The 17,082-nt window shown below is 47.7% G+C and overlaps 1 protein-coding gene across 3 annotated transcripts; it reads left to right on the forward strand.

Annotated features, from left to right (window-relative positions):
- The first annotated feature begins 527 nt into the window (after positions 1-527).
- On the forward strand, positions 528-17,010 carry lrch2 (leucine-rich repeats and calponin homology (CH) domain containing 2). Of its 3 annotated transcripts, none has more exons than XM_029173413.3 (21): positions 533-914; positions 5,452-5,596; positions 5,819-5,945; positions 6,019-6,124; positions 6,212-6,348; positions 6,504-6,634; positions 6,713-6,800; positions 6,948-7,047; positions 7,175-7,272; positions 7,567-7,634; positions 8,114-8,218; positions 8,557-8,625; positions 8,787-8,849; positions 9,890-9,938; positions 10,032-10,172; positions 10,533-10,583; positions 10,672-10,735; positions 11,449-11,561; positions 12,807-12,944; positions 13,016-13,093; positions 13,656-17,010. In XM_029173413.3, exons 1-21 carry the CDS (start codon positions 614-616, stop codon positions 13,773-13,775), a joined length of 2,292 nt encoding a protein of 763 aa, XP_029029246.1. In that variant the 5' UTR covers positions 533-613; the 3' UTR covers positions 13,776-17,010. The 3 variants fall into 3 exon arrangements, with proteins under 3 accessions (XP_029029248.1, XP_029029246.1, XP_029029247.1); XM_029173414.3 differs by having other exon boundaries at positions 536-914; positions 6,951-7,047; XM_029173415.3 differs by lacking the exon at positions 8,557-8,625 and having other exon boundaries at positions 528-914.
- Positions 17,011-17,082: the final 72 nt, after the last annotated feature.

Raw genomic sequence — 17,082 nt, forward strand, 5'->3', positions numbered from 1 at the left:
ACTCACTCACCTAATAGGAATAAAGAGGTATTATTATAGGTGTTAGATTTTTTCGTTTTGTTTATTCTTGTTATGCTGCTCTGGTGTGACCTCAGGACCAACATGGATTTTGCTGTTAAAATCCTACTTTCAAAACAAAAGATGAAATCAATAATAAACAGAAGCGGGATGGTTGTATTTAAAATTACACTCAAACCAGGGTGATTTCATCTGAGTTGTGTGAATATCTGTGCGCACTCCAAACCTCCGGACAGGCTCGTGAGCAGCAGGTGAGTGGGATGCAGGCTGGGCCAAAGGTGATGGTTTAAGCCGTGAATGACCAATAAATAGTAAAGCTCTAAAACTTGAGTCTATTTTTATTCATCGTTTTATGATGTGGTACTGATAAATTACCGAAGGGCTCCGTGCTCCTTCTGTGCTGCGCTGGGGCCCCTGCTGGGATTTACTTATTAGCGAGTGGTAGAAGGGTAAAAGCCTAAAATGGCCACCTAGAACTGCTCATCGTCACCACCACCATCATCAGCAGCAGCAGCGGCAGCGGCAGCACCACATGCGGCGACACCTCTGAAGCCCATCCCCTAGCGGCCGTTCCGGGAACGCGCCCAGTTTGCGCATGGGCGGAGAAACTGCCGCTGTGCGCCGTTATTATTGTAAGAGTAAATTCTTTTTTACGAAAATGGCGTCCAGTCAGGGAGGTGTGGGAGCTGTCACGGCTCTACAAAGCCATCACTACTCTAGCGGACCTCACTGGAGCCCCGGAGTCAGCCCCTTTCCGCACCAGCAGCACCACACGGCCCGCAGCCTGGACCGGGCTCTGGAGGATGCCGCGTGCTCGGGGATACTGAATCTGAGCGGCAGGAAGCTGAGGGAGTACCCGGGCTTGAGCTACGATCTGACCGATACGACACAGGCAGGTGGGTTCCTGTGCGCGCGCGGAGCGCCGGGAGGCACCGTAGCGCACTCCCCGTGCGCTTTGTGCTGCGCGAATACGGCGCGTGTGCGCATTGTGCATGGATTTCTGAATTAGATTTTCCGCACGGACGTGCGAGCGTGCAGGTGGCGGCATTTAAAGGGCTGTGCCGTCCACTCATCTGGCTGCCGTGTACGCGCACACACCCTGGTTCTGAATGCGCTCCGCCCGGACGCATGTAATCGTGGCAGCTTATAGCGAAGGGGGCTCGGCCGACCGGCGGCCGTGCGGTCGTTTTGATCGCCGCCGATAGCGTTCAGCGGCACCCCCTGAGACACATGAATGAGACGGCAGACGCACCCGAGCCGGCCGCTGCGCAAGGCTTCGCGGGCGGGACTGTGGCTAAGTGCGGGCACCGGGCAGCAGGAGCAGAATATGAATGAACCGAGGGGCCAGGTGTGGTTTCATCCTCAGTGAATAGCGTCCAACGTCAGCATGTGTGTGTGTGTTTTAAATTGTACAACCAGACAAAAGATGGAGGGGAGTTGCAGCCTCACCCCCTGCCTGCATGCCTGGGTGCACGTGCCCCTGCACCCCATAAAAGCCTGCTTTTGGCTTCTGGAGGCTAATGTCTATTTAACAGGGCCCGCTCCTTGGGTGTGTATTTAACTGGGTTTGTGCAATTAAATGCGTGGGAATAAAGATCCGCCCAATTGTGTGGCAGACAGGTCGGTCAGGAAACAAAGTCTGATGTCGTAGTTGTGCACAACTTTTACGCATAAAGGATCACATGACAGAATTTGCACCCTGCCATATTTCATTCAGGGGAATCCTGTGCATGAGGATATTTGTGAATCTTTTATTGTTGAGATTTGAGCACTGCAGCCAAATTGAATGAATGTTAGTGCAATTGAAATATTACTGCGTTAATCATTATTTTGGACGTCTAGAGTCGCTGGATCTCTTCCCCTCGGAGGAGTCCACACACCATATGGTGTTAGTCTGTCATTTGCAGCTCGTGGCAAGCTGCTGGTTAGTTGGAGAGCCTCTACCCCAAGGGAATTACTGCTCTAAGTATTCGGCCCTGTTTCATATACAGACATTTTTTTGTCCAACCCAGAAAATACAAACACTGAAGCCTTACACACTATTGTCAGAGTCATTGATTCAGCTCTGTAGGCGTGGGACACATTGATGTAATAGTGTGTTTTTAAGCTTTAATTAACAGACTGGCTCATTTTTGGAAATGATTTAATCAAATTCATATCAGCTGGTACGACTTTGTGTTATATAACAAGATTGTGATCTAAAAAGGCATGAGACCAGCAGACGTCAATGTCGTAACTTTGATCTCCTTAGATTGCGTTTCTTTCCATCGCTGCATTCTTTTCCCTCACATCTTGATTTCGATGCCAGCCAGAAGTCTCACCTCCGAATGTGCAAAAGGAGAGACCTCGGCGTCAGCTACAGTCTCGGCTGTAAAAAGACGCCGCGTGCAGCTATTACGCGTCTGCGCCGCCGCTGGATCGATCGCATCCGAAGCCTTTCAGACTGAAACTCGACCCGACTGCTCCTTTTAGATTTGAACGAGCTGCTTGGTTCCAGTCATCCAGCTGCTGGTTCTGTGTTTTGCAGAGCGGGATCTAATTGAGCGGCCTCTATTTGACTAATGAGCAGCAGGAGGCTCTGCTCGCACCAGGGTGTCTGTTTGCACTGGGCTGCTGGCAGTTTGTCCCCAGTCTCTTTGCGGTCCCATGGGAGAACGCTGGAGACGGGCTGGAGTGAGTCCGTCAACCTGGACAGATGTTCAGGTTCAAACCCCAGCACGTTACACTGACCCCAAGGAAGCAAACACACCTTAGACGGTGTCATATGTGTGTTCATGAGGGTCAGACATGGAGAACATGGACTCGTGTGTCCACACTTGACCAACGTACTGCATTTAGCTGGTGGAAACTACAGTAGCTGCACAACTTGTCAAGGATGATCTCCACAAGGGCGCAAGTATCAAGAAGGAATTCCTGGATTTAATAATCAACCCGTGCAAACACAGTGTCAGCGCTCACCGAAGCACAGCCACTTAAGGCTGACTCATTCTTAAGCCTTCGGGACGGGTGTTTCTTCACTTTCCCTCTAGATAACCTGTCTAGACATGACATGTACCTACCTGTCACACAAAGGCTTGTTGTATCATACACTGTTGCTGAATGTTTGTTTCATATAAAAACACAGGATCTCACAGAGAACCTTGGGTCCAAACACCGTTTCTTGGAATCGCTTGAGCCCGAAAACAGATATGTGACCTCTGTCTCTGCAAACACGACACTGAGCCTTTTGTTATGAAATATCTGATAAGCCTGTTCCTCTAAGTTTCAAATATGAGTACAACACAGTGATTTGGTGACCCCCCCCCCCAACAACAGCCCATAAGCCCTGGACACCCAGCACCTTTATGTGTGACCACAGATGGTACCTGGCAGCTGTAGGCAGCCATCCACACACACACACACACACACACACACACACACACACACACACACACACACACACACACACACACACACACACACACACGTGGCCTCATCTGCTGCAGGGCACCGCTAATTAACCTCCATTAATCATGTTCTGTGTGTTTTTACTAGAAAAATATGCAGCAAACAAAATAACTGCTTTTGCTCCAAACGCCTTGTTCCAGTGAATGATCCTAGTCTCTTTCAGCTGGGTTTGCTGTGTCATGGGAAGTCCTAGCCAGACATGATCTATGCTGCTCCTATAAATGAATATATTGCTGCGTCGGTGCAGCGGAGCCCGGCCTCGCTGCGGGGCTCGTCTGCCGTCCAGCGGGAGCCCCCGGCTGCCGGCAGGTGGATGGAAGCCCCTCCGCGGGCTGCAGATGGCGCCGGGCCGGCGTTGGAGGAAGGGAGAAGGGGTTAGACGACGGACAGGCGCACAAAGACGCCCGCCCCCCACCCGCCCCCGTATCGCATCGACCCACATGATCCTATGGCTGCTGAAGAATCCCCAGTTGTGGGGCTGGAGGGATGGAGGCGGGGGGAGGCGGCCACATACAGCTGGGTTACAGCATCAAGACATGAGCCTCGGGGAGAGACACTATTTACTCTTAATGGGAAATGACTATACCCTGTGACCTCAGCTTTGCTTCTGTCCCCATGTGGTGATTCCTATTTCCTTTAACCCCTCGACGCCTTTGCCTTTGTGCTGCTGACGGCCTGCTTCTGCTGCTTCTCACTTCTGCTTATTGGCTGCTGCCAGAGCTCAGATGACAGCTACATGCACAGGGAGAGCGCCGATGGGGTCAGAAACCAGAGTTCTTTTCCACTCTCAGCCGTACAGTAGCTCATTCTTGCCTCATGGCGTCTTGTAACCGCAGGGAGCCGGGAGTAAAAGGCAGCAAAGGTTACGTCTGCATGTAAAACAGAGCCCTGGTATCACGTTTGCTCATTCCTGTGTTTCTTAACCATTCCCTGTTACAAAGTGCTTTGAGTTAAGCTTGCACACAGCAGCTCCACTGGTTAATAGCATTAAACGGTTGCATGCGTTAGGAGGAAGGTGTGGACTGTTTGCTTCACCCACTCTGTGTCAGGTAGAATTAGGAATAATTAAAAGCTCTGTGACGGGTGCAGTTCCTCAAATAATGTCAGTCATTTAGAGAAAGCATCCAACCTTTTACTGTGGACTTTCCAGAGCTAGTTGACAACATGAGCATTGCCCATTTTATTTCATTATACTGTATGTGAATTAAAGTACAATTCCCACATTATTGAGAACTTCAGCAGTGATGAGGCAGAGTTTAATAATTAGCCCAACACTGTGTCAGGGTTTGTTCGAGTGCAAGTGTATTTCAGGAAGACCAATTTTAAATGGAGGAACTCAAACAGGGTAGAATGTTGCACCGTTGAAGTGAAATGGCTCGTTTCGGTCTATGTTTGTCACGGCTGGTGTGTGAAAAAGCTGTGTACAAACATACAGCGATTTTGCTGCTATGCACTCAGTGTGGGTCAGAAGGTGAGTGAAGCGTGTAACGTGGACTCTTTAATTGAAGATTGATTATGGCCACATTGAAAACAGCAGCACAGACACTAACCAGATAATGCAGGGTTGCAGTGCAGCTGTAAATTGGCCTAAACTGTGTCTCGACACATTGAATTAACGCCTGACGGGCTTTGATTCTGCGTTTTCACGTGCGTAAAACCGACCAATAAATGAAAAACAGTGGCGTTAGTTGGATGATGGATCATTGCGGAGTCACTCTCCTCCCTTGTTTACACACCCAGCAGTTACTCTGCTCCTCCCAGTCAGGCTGATTTTAAAACGCTGAGCTCCGTAGCCCCAAGGCCCATGACTGTGGTTTAATCTTAGCCCAGTGTTCAGCGATGTGGCACGATACTCGCTGCTCCATCAAGGAAAGCCATTGATCAGTACTTTAAGCCCGGAGCAAACACAACGAGCTGTGGCCAGATTGCGCGTGTTAGTGTATGTGTGTGTGTGTTCAGAGTTGTTTGTGTTGCTCCACCCTGCAGATCTGTCCAAGAATCGCCTGACAGAGATCCCACCGGAGGTGTGTCTGTTTGCCCCCCTGGAGTCCCTCAACCTTTACCACAACTGCATCAAGTGCATCCCGGAAGCCATCATCAACCTGCAGATGCTGACGTATCTTGACATCAGGTTGGTCTCAGACCCTGGGTCTTCAGTCTGTGTTTACAGTCTGTGTTTGCCGCTGGAGCTCCTGAGAGGTGCTTGTTCCCCTTTCCGCGCACTGACATGGCAAAAATGATTACACGGAGGCAGACGTTTCCTCTTTTGCTGAAACTCAATTCCCACTCATCTGATTCTCTCCCTCGCGTGCTCTATTTTAAAACTGGGTCAATGTCTTATCTTGCTCCACAGTCGAAATCTCCTGTCAGTTTTGCCGAAATACGTCTTCAACCTTCCCCTCAAAGTGCTGCTCGTGAGCAACAACAAGCTCGCGTCCATCCCCGAGGAGGTCGGCAAGGCCAAAGACCTGATGGAACTGGTGAGCAGCATGAGCTCAGATGGCGCGTGAGTTTCAGCCCCCGTGATCTAATTCTCTTCAATTTGCCTGGCAGGACGTGAGCTGTAACGAGATCCAGGCGCTGCCGGCTCAGGTGGGGAGGCTGCACTCCCTACGAGAGCTCAACATCAGGAAGAACTGTCTTCACATGCTGCCTGAAGGTGGGTCCGCGTCCTGCAGGAGGATGCTGGGAGCGTTGTGTCACCATTGCTTTGTTCACCGAAGCCCTTTCTCACCTGTGCTTCCAGAGTTGGCTGACCTGCCTCTCATCCGACTTGACTTCTCCTGCAATAAGATCACAGAGATTCCTCCGGCCTACAGGAAACTGAGGCAACTGCAGCACATCGTCCTAGACAACAATCCTATGCAGTCTCCACCAGCGCAGGTTCATACCATAATATGATGCGTGAATGTGGTGTCAGTTCATTGTCTGGATTCTCTGGGTTTCTTTGTGTCGTCGTTCGCCTCATGTTTTAGCTGGTGCAATTGCGCCATCTAGTGGCCACGGCGCGTCAGACTCTGTGTTCCATTGTGTTTCAGATTTGTCTCAAAGGCAAAGTGCACATATTTAAGTACCTGAACATCCAGGCATGCAGGATGGACAAGAAACCAGACACTCTGGACCTCCCCTCCCTTGGCAAGCGCTGCCTTCCACAGCCACTGACAGATAGGTAATAACAAACAGCACATTTTCACATTTATGCACATACAGAATTTTTTATTTATTTATTTGGTTTGCGTGTTTCCAGCATGGAAGATTTTTATCCCAGTAAAAACCACGGGCCTGACTCTGGAATCGGGAGTGACAATGGTGACAAGAGGCTGTCGACAACAGAGGTCAGAGTTCAAACACACAGGCCATGCAGGACGAACGTACTTGGCTCGTTATGTCCGAGCGCGGCTCGTTTTGATCCACACAGGACGTACTGGGTGAAACGTGTAATGAGCAACGCAGAAACTGATCCAAACTCCTCGTTCCCCCAGCAGCCGTCAGACGACGACACAGTCAGCCTGCACTCCCAGGTTTCAGAGACGGCACGTGCGGATGCTCTCTCACTCCTCTCCAAAATGGACTCTTGCAAAGGTTACAGAAAATAAGTATCACTCATTGGCTTTGAAAGCAGTAGCAGAGACTCGGGGTAGTTGAATGAAGTGCCTTAAATGTGCCTGTGGTTTATGTGATCAACGCGGATGCTTCCTCCCTCTATCAGATCAGGATCTGTATGACTTTATAGAGCCCAACCCAGAGGAGGATCCTGCTCTGTCAGAGTGTGATGGGCAGCAGAGCAGCCATGTGTCTTGTATAAAGGTACGTCTGTCTGTCTGTCTGTCTGTCTGTCTGTCTGTCTGTCTGTCTGTCTGTCTGTCTGTCTGTCTGTCTGTCTGTCTGTCTGTTTTACCATTGACTGTATTTCTGCATAAAGATGACATAAAATATGAACAGAACTTCTAAAAGTAAAATAGATGGAGTTGTTGTATTGGACTGAATTAGACTGTACAGGTGTACCTAATAAAGTGGTCAGTGAGGGTCCATCAGTTGAAATGATTAAGAGACCTCGGAAACCTTGGTGCATCGGTGTATTATTGTGTGTGTTTGTTTCAGGAACTGGAAAAAGTTCTTAACATGTCTCACCAAAGCAAAGATAAAGATATCTGGAAAGAGGAGTCTGGGTGAGTTGGGGTTGGGTTCTAAGCATCACTTGTCTTAGCTTGAAATAGGAATCCACCGTATCCGCTCCACCTTTGTTACTGATATTCACAAAGCACAAAGCAATCTTTGATTCCGCCCAGTTCCGTGGAAGTGTCCTGCATGAGATCCGATGAGTCATTGATGTTGCTAAAGGATTAGTTAACAATCATTTATTGTTTTGGTGCAGCTGATACATTTATGGCAGTGTGACATACAGTTTGTAGGAATCATGGAGCAGATTGAAGCCATATTGTCCCTGATGTGCTGCTTTGAGCGCTTTGTTTTAATGCATACCTTCAAATGTGGCTAACTTTATTTTCAGTTGACAGTTTTTTCGCAAGTTACACCATGCAATACAATAGAACAGTCATAACAGCAACCTCTGGATGATGAAACGACACACCCGTTTAACGTGTTTAATCAAAGTCACATTTCTATTGATATCCTGGACTTCCTCCAGGTCGGATAAGGAGCAGCTGGTGGAAGAGGAGGACGATGAGCTGAAGGAGGTGCTGGATCTGAGGAAGATTGCCGTCCAGCTGTTGCAGCAGGAGCAGCAGAACAGGTGCGGCTCCGGCTCCTTCGTCCACTTGCTTCAGCTCACCTTGCGTCCAGCTGTTTGTTCTGCAGCTTTTCCTTTAATCTTGTGCATATTTGTAGAACATAAGCCGCTCCTATTTGCCAAGCTCAGGGCTTTCGAGGGAACATGACCTCTGCATAGCCGATATTTTATTTGTCCTGGCTCCAGAAACGTCTGGAGTTAAAACTCTGTTTGCAGAACGAGTCCCTGTTTCATAATCAGTTTTTAATACATGCTCATGTGATCTCCTCCATCAAATCAAAGTCTCATGACCTTTCCTTCGCTGCCTTTCCTTCTTTTTCTGTCCACTCTCTGCCTTCCAGGCGTCGGTCCCTTATTTGTAGAGCGGAGAGTCTCATTCACAGGCGAAGAGTGACTGGCCGTGCGCACAGGTAGATGGGAGGCGTTTCTCCACCTACTCTCTGAGCTCTTTCCTTGCTTCGATAATCAGCTGTGCAATGATCTCACCTCTTCTGCGCGAATCGACATTAGGATGCAGTTGGGATGCAGCTCCCTAATCCCACTGTTGTGTCTGTGTCTCATATGTGAGCAGGTTCCTGAGTCACTCTGGATGCTCCAGCAGCAAACCGAGGCCTCCGCCGCAGACGGCCCGCAGGTACCTGCCATGTGCTGCATCACGTCATCAATCACAGCTCTGACGAATAAGCTGTTTGGGGGAGTCGCTAAGTGTTCTCTGGGGACAGATGAAGGAGCAGCATGATGAATTGGGGGGGGGGGTGTTTGTTTGGCCCTATGACCCCTCTCTCTAACCACTTGGACTTGGACAGAAAAGACAAGTGGTTGGAGATTGGAGCAAGCAAAAACCCAGCAGTTGACGTTTTGCATCAGATCAACGAGGTTTCTATTGAACCAACCTATGTTTCACTATTATACAGGTGATACAGACTGATGCTGGCACCGTCAGGTTAGAGCGAACACCAATTACAGCTTCACACGAAGCCAGAAACTAGTTCTTTCATGTGGGATAATGTGGACAAAAGAAAGGGCCTGACCCGTGTCCCATTAATAACACAAAAGTTAATGAGTTGTACAGGAACAAACTAATGACATTCCCACAACACGGAGTTCAATTCTTCTGTGTCACGCTAAATTTGAGCTGCTTTTTGAGTCTGCTCTTCCCTGGAAACGGCCCAGTTTACAGCCGCCACCGTGCCAGATGTGAACGTGCAACGGCACGTTCGTGTCATCAGAAGCTCAGCTATTCATTTTTCTGAATCATATCATAATTATAATATTATTAGCAGCATCATAATCCCAAGCAGTCTTCAAAAGTTGGTTTTCAGTGCACTGTTCTTAAATCTCCACAGTGGGAGGCCTGAAAATCCTCTGCTTTAGAAGCCTTGAGTCAAACTTAAGCCGCGTCTTAACTAAACACAATAGCCAGAAAACAATAGAAACAGCAGCCTCCTCTCCCTGAAACCAGAACAAACTGGCTTAATCCTAGTCTTCTAGCAGAATGGATTAATCCCAGTGGAGCCATTCCTGCATAGCCACACAAGACGCCCAGCTGTCTCCACTGCACAGCTCTGCTCACGATACCTGTCACATAAATGGTAAAGTGAGTCCCCAGACTCTTAAGCAGCACCGTGCATCCTCCTCAGATGCAGGAAGCTAAAAGTGGTGTCTTTGTTCTAGTGCCTCTCTGGACGAAGGCAGCAGCGGCGCGTCAGTGCTGAGCGGACAGGTACGACGCCGCTCCATCGTCTGCCCTTCGTCACGGTTTCCCACCAGCGTGTGCAGAGCCTGACGTCTTGTTTCACCCCTTTGCTTTTCGCAGCCTTCCTCCTCGTGCTCCTTCGATGGCAGCCTGAAGTCCGATCAGTCCGATTCAGAACCGAACTGGCCCGAAGTCCCGCCCGTCCTCAACCAGAACGAGGATCGCAGGCGGAACAAGTACCTGCGAAAAGACTATCTAAAGGTATGAACCACACCAACACCTCGTTAGATGCTCAGTGGTGAGGCTGAGGTGATTTATTGCTTAAATCAGTATTTTTGGCACCATTCCACGTAAACCTTTTGGATTAGCGTCTATGAGTTTTGACATGTCTGTCTCCAAAAGTCTTTGCTGTTCCATGTTCACAGGTACGGTTGGATTTTTACATGCGTGTTAAGATCACAACAGAAACTCCCACAGAAAACAAACAGAACCGTTACAGTAAATTATCCCGTCGTTTGAAAAACAATGTCTGGCACCGCGGCCGTGACGCCAAGCATCAAGAGGCAAAACCATTGTCAGTCACCGTGAAATCTCTCACATTCTGATTTTTTCTTTTGACAGTACAAGTGTCAGAGCGCTCGGAAGAACTGCAGCGGGAACGACGACTGCGAGGTGGGTGCGGGCAGGTGTTTCTGTCCCAGGAGGCTTCTGTTGGTTGGATTATTGGCGTTTCTGCGTCTAATGAATGTGTTCCTTCCAGGACGGCCTGCGGGGCGCCGAGTTCAGCACCACCTTGACGGTGTTTGGGCTGAAGCCCAGATCAGGTGAAGTCCAAGCTGCCTGTTCGAGCGCTGCCGTTGTGTGTGATGGTGGAGCTGTGGGACGAGGCGGCCACGCGGTGCTCCATCCCTAAAGCGGAGTGGAAACAAATGCGGCCGCTGTCGCCGTGCGTCACGCTGCCCCGCGTCTATTTATAACAAACTGATTTGAATATGTTTAAGGAGAAGTTCAGAAATGGTGGCATAGATGCAAAAGTGGATGTTAAAAAAAAAAGGAAACCAAAAAACCAAAACTTCTTCATTTGTCTGAATAAATACTAAAAATCTATAAAAGGTAGAATTTACATTAGCGCTGAGCCATTATTTTATTAATGAGGAGCAGACAATAAGATAAAACACAGACCTGAACTGGAGTTTCATTGTCCCTTCTCTGGAAGTGCAAAGCCTTCCAAGGAACTGTTGATCTGTTCTTTGCCAGTGCATTAATAATCCAACGCCAGGAGCGACGCCACTCATGGCTTTATTTGTCTGCTCTATTAAATGCTGCTTTAGTGCAATAAAAGCCCAGGAGTCGGTGCCATTATTTGCTACACCTATAGCGGATGCTCAGATCCTGCAGTTCAACTTGGGGGCTGCAGATGGATGACTTAGCTTATCGTTTGGGGAAAGCTGTACATATAGAGTATCTCTTATTCACATGTTGGGAATATCTGTTTTTTATACAGCATTTACAATAGTGCACTTATTCATTATTTCAGCTTTCACCAGAGGAAGCCGTCAGGAGTACAGCTCAACAGACCCCAGTTTCACAATGAGGAGGAAGATGGAGCACTTAAGGGAGGAAATGGAGCAGATCGGCCTGTTACGGCAGGTCAGTGGCCTCGCAGCTTGTTTACGCTCTTGGAGCCTGAGCAGATACTCCGCGTTACTGCTGCTCGCACCGAGTGTGATCTCTAAATGACATGTTCGAAGAACTGTTTGTGTCAGTGTTCTGCGAATCCAATCTGTGAGTAAGTCATTGTGCCAAACATGCAACAAAAAAAAAGATTAACCAAGACTAACTGCCTTCATAAGGATGTTTTTTTTTATTTAAATGTCAATCAGCTTTCATTAATTTTGATGTAATGTATGTAAAGTTGTACATTGTACAAATTTCTTAAAGCACGCACCTGCATACACTCAAATCCTCATCACTTATCAGAGGATGCAGACACGTCTCAACTGCACTATGGGAAAACCACATATCTGTGGCATCAGTCACTGCTGTAAAAGTTCTAGTAACCAATAAACATTATGCAAGAAAAAACAAACAGCGTGAACAAGGATCCGGGCAGAGACTTGGGCAGGTCTGATGTAAATCGGCAGATTGTAGCAGAGCGACAAAAAACAACGCCGCCAGACACGTACATGTAGTCATTTACCCGTGGAAGCGCTGACATGTGAGTGAGTGACATGTTTTTACTACGTAATGTAAGATCACTGGACTTAGACAAGAAAATGTGTTACTGCCTGTGTGGGATTTTCCACACGAGGAAAGATGTGAAAAAGCGTGACAAGTTAGGAGAAGTGTTTCCCTTGTGTTCCCCAAAGCCCCCATTTACAGGAAAACCTTTGCTTTCACAATTCATTTCAGAAAATGTAAAAAGTTATAAGGGCCTAAAAAAAACGTTTGAACGTTTTTGGACTCTGATTGTTTATGTTGGACTGAACGTCGGTTCTACACCCTGAAACGTCGTTCACTGCTTCAATGAAATCATTGTTCCTCAGCAAATGTAAAATGACTCTAGTCTTAATCTGCACAGACAGAGGAGAAGTCGGAGGGAAATGTTCATGCTTTTAATAATGATGATTCAAGAACGTCACTTTAAAACAAACATATAGACAGTATCTGAGGTGCATTTAATGAACATGTAGGTTATTTTCTCCATAGTTTCATTTTAATTCAACCTTACCTGTTCACCTTTTTGGAGCTTTTACTGCATCTTGCTGCCGCTCTCAAGCAATTTGCTCATTTTTAATCACGTGTCCACTAAAATGATTTTAGGCAGAACTTTACGTTAAACCCAAATGTGCAGTTTTGTCAGGAAACAATAATTGCTGTTTAATGTGTTTGCAGAACATTGAGTGCAGACTCAAAGTGTTGCTCCCAGACGACGTTGGAGCTGCTCTGATGGACGGCGTCGTGCTTTGCCACTTGGCCAATCACATCTGCCCCCGGTCTGTGGCCAGCATCCACGTACCGTCGCCTGCAGTGGTGAGAAGCCAGAGGGGGAAGAATGCTTCGTGACAGTGACTTGCCTCTAACATATACACTGTATCTTCCAGCCAAAGCTTAGCATGGCTAAATGTCGCAGGAATGTGGAGAACTTCTTGGATGCCTGTAAGAAGCTGGGAGTCCCACAGGTAAAATGATCTTATCAATCCTCCTCAATCATGCTACAGTACATGCATGTACAAAGTGGCCCGGCTAACATTAATAAGAACCTTATTCATAGTCAGCACCCAAATCCCATTTAAAAACACATTTTGTTTCAGCCAATGTGCATGTTCTGTCCAGGTGTTAGCACTTGCATTAGCTGTGTCTGTCTTCAGCCTTCATTTTATAAGCTATGACAGTTATGACACATCAAAGACACTGGATGCTGGCATAAAGATGTTACTGAGTATTTCATGGAAACAGTGTCGTGTAAATGTGTGATGGAATGAAGCTCTGGGCTAAACCAAAGGTGCCGAAGCCTCATAAATCTGCGTGAGCCATTCATTAGGCGCCTTGGAAAAAGTCCCGTGTTTTCTTAAGGTAAAAACAATAATGATGCACAGCAGCAAAGCATTTGGCTTAAATAAGGCTGCGTGAGTTGCTATAGGAATTTCAAAAGTAAATACCCAGACTTCAGCTCATTAAAGCCGAGCGGATCTGCATGACTGATTTCTCTGCAACTGTCAAAACACACCCCTCCCCGAGCAGGACAAGCTGTGTCTGCCTCACCACATCCTGGAGGAGCGCGGCCTGGTGAAGGTGGGCGTGACCGTGCAGGCGCTGCTGGACCTGCCGCCATGCCGGCCGGCGCCGGCGGCGGCCGTGTGACGCGCGTCGGATCCAGCGTACAATCACTCCTGTTTCCAGCCCCACCCCCTCCTCCCCCTTGAAAAAAAAAAAAAAAAAACCCGCCGCAGGGACCAGAGGACCCGGCGGGCGCGTGTTCGGGGGGCTGCTTCTGCCTGACGGATGCGGGCGACGGAGGGCGGGGTCCCCGTCTCCTCATATGATGTCGGCTGCCGACCACTTCCCGTCCGTCACACTCCTGCTCCTGTTGTACTGTACGCGTGGACCTGACTGCGTGTGAGCTCAGACTCGACGAGAGACAGGACGGCGGGTCTGGAATGTGCTCAGTGAACATCTTCTGAACCTCCTGCTGAGCTTTTCTTACTGTGCCCGTAGCTCTTTTACACCACTGTACATCACATCCTTTATGTGTTTCTCTTTTAGCACTCATTTTTAATTTATATTATATGCACCTAATTGGAGCGGCCGCCTCGGTATCTTCGAACAAATCGCCTCTGAGGTGGTTCAGGTTTTGTTTGTTTTGACGTCTTTAAGCTGTCGACCACATCACGCACACGTCTGCTGCAGCTTCTTTCCTCCAGGGGAAGGAGCAGCCGACCACTGTGAGACACGGTGCCGGGCTGCCCCCGAACGCACCGCGCTGCTGCGTTGCAGCGTGCTTCATGCACGGCGTCACACTTTGAAACCTCGTAGCTGTTGGGAGCTTTTATACTGTTAGAGCCCGTCGTCGCCAACGAACCCACGCCACTGTGTTCAGAGTTCAGGGCTCAGATCAGAGCATGTTTACGCCATGGTTGTCAGATACTTTATTTCAGGGAAGTGAAATTATTTACCGTATTTATTTATTCACATTTTTCCTTTTAATCCGTTGTTGCTTTCTGTGTGTTGAACCCACTGATTCAGTTGCAGTGCAGCTACAGTAATTATAGTATTTAGATCTTGTGCGTTTAATGTGTGTTAAGTCAACTCCGTTGCCAGAGATAAGAAAATAATTAAAAGCAGATTCACCTCTTAACATGAAAAATGACTCATTGCCAGGGTTCCAGGCCATTTGTTGTGAACCTGCCCGCAGTGATGACGCCCCATCGTATATCTGATTTACTGTAATAGACACGTGACTCCAAGCTGACATAGCAGAAGCGTTTATCGCCTCAGACAGGGAGCATTATCCTTGCAGGGCCATTCCATGCATCTTACTCGGTGGTTTGCAAGCTACTGCGCAATTTTTCGACAAGAATATACCGTCGCTTGCTCAGGCAGCTTTTCTGCACCAGCCTTTTTCTCACTGGCTCTTCAGCAGACACGGTGGCCTAATAAAAGCGAGCGAACAACACCAGGACTTGAACTCAGTCAGTGAGACAATTTTAGGTAACCTTGTCTGAGAGCATTAATACCACTGTGTTTGAGTTAGGGTTGAGTAACGGTGACTTTACAGTCCACAGGTGTGTAACATCCCACAACGTGACATTTGGTGCCTTAAATGAGGACTAGCTTTCGTTTTTCTCAGCCTTGTTCATTGTTTTTAGGTTGCGGTTGCCTGTTTTGCTTGTTATCATTTTCTTCATATGTTATCGTGACGTTCGCCACGCTGAGTGTTGGTTATGGTCCTCTGAGAGACGGCTGAGAGGTTTAATTAAGCGTTTGTATAGTACATGTTCCAGCCCTTCGGTGGCTGTCGTAATCACCACGTCCCCATCGTCACACATCCCGATTTGAATATTGTTCCGGAGAAAACAGTTTCCTGCTTCCGATAAACGCGCCATGCCACGGCGCTTCCAGGTTATCACACCTCGAGTTCAAAATATGCACAGATGACCACAGAGTCTCATTGTTTGCATGCGTTTCGGTAGAAAATGCCTGTGGGTGAGGATGTGGATCAGAGCATCCTGTGTGAGTTCTGCTGAACTGCAGCGCTGCAGTTCATGCAGTCACTGGAAAACAGGTCACTGCACTCGCTCCTGCTGCCGCTGCAGATGTCATGTTAAATGATCCTGTCTACTGTAAATGTATCACTTCATCGGCAGCGTTCATTGAAAATATTTGATATAAAGTTAAATGATCATTTGTTCAACGTCTAAATAGTCATTTCAAACTGTAGCATCAGCATGTGTCAGCTGGTGACTGCCTGCTGTAGCTGAGTGCCAACTCCGCAGTTACACACTTTTATTTGTCTTGTGATCTTTGTGTGTCTTTAGTCACACATGTGCAGCCCTGATCTGATGACTGAAATCAGGATAAAATTGGATTCACAAATGTATATGTTCAAAAACGACGTCTGATGATTCAGAGCTACTGTATGTTTGATTATGATTGACAGGTCAGTGAGCAGGTGGAAGACATTAATGTGTGTTTGTATTATTTGTTGTTCTCACACTGAGCTGAACAGCTGTTGTGCAGGCTTTATGTGTGTGTGTGTGTGTGTGTGTGTGTGTGTGCGGGCGCCAGGTTTTCACTGGGACAGATGTGTCATACTGTAAAGTGTAGCAGCACATTTTTGTGTGTGTGTCCTGTCAGATCACCACACTGATGCCTTACTCTAGTGTATGATGGAGGAGTCGCCCCTGTGAGGTCATCTGGATGCTTCTATTAAAATGTCTGTCACAATCATTCCTTTAACTGACCATGAAGAAAGGAAAACCCTTCAAACTAATGATCTGATCACTTAGTCTAATCACTTAGACAATGCGCCCCGGCTGATTTTATTCTAACTAAATTATTGAACAACATATGCTTTAGGCTGAAGTAACATATATTTTCACTTTTTTATTAGCTTTTTTGTGTTTTGGTTGTCAAATATTCCCCTGCAAGGTGTTGTATGAGGACTGTGGGAGGGTGTGCTTGGTTCTGACAAATGTACATAATGTTCACGTTGCTTTCAGGCGACGCTCCCTTTATAGCACCTATAGGGGTTAGTGAGAGCTGCATTCACACGTCTGATGCGTAATCCTGTCATGTGCGTGTAGTAACTTTATTGCACTAACTGCAGCACATCTGCACCTGTAGCTGGCTCCTGTGCCACAACAGCTACCGGGGGTCCGTGTGGTATGGTTTAACGCCTGTCATGACACAAGTGGGTCGCGTCTACTGCTACACTGCCGAGGAAACTCCGAGTCACCCGTACAGGCTTTTTGTGTTGAAAACAAGGCCAGTGCATGCGCCAAACCTGGATGACGGGAGATTATCTGTACATATCATCTGTATAATTTCCAATTTCTTAAAACAAATGTGCTCATTATAAAATAAAAGTCGAAATCTTTGCATCTTCTCTTCATAACATGCATTTCACGCCAGTGGCACAGCGAATGTGTCACAGACACTGCAGTAATTT

Source organism: Betta splendens, chromosome 14, assembly GCF_900634795.4.
Source record: "Betta splendens chromosome 14, fBetSpl5.4, whole genome shotgun sequence".
Taxonomy (NCBI): Eukaryota; Metazoa; Chordata; class Actinopteri; order Anabantiformes; family Osphronemidae; genus Betta; species Betta splendens.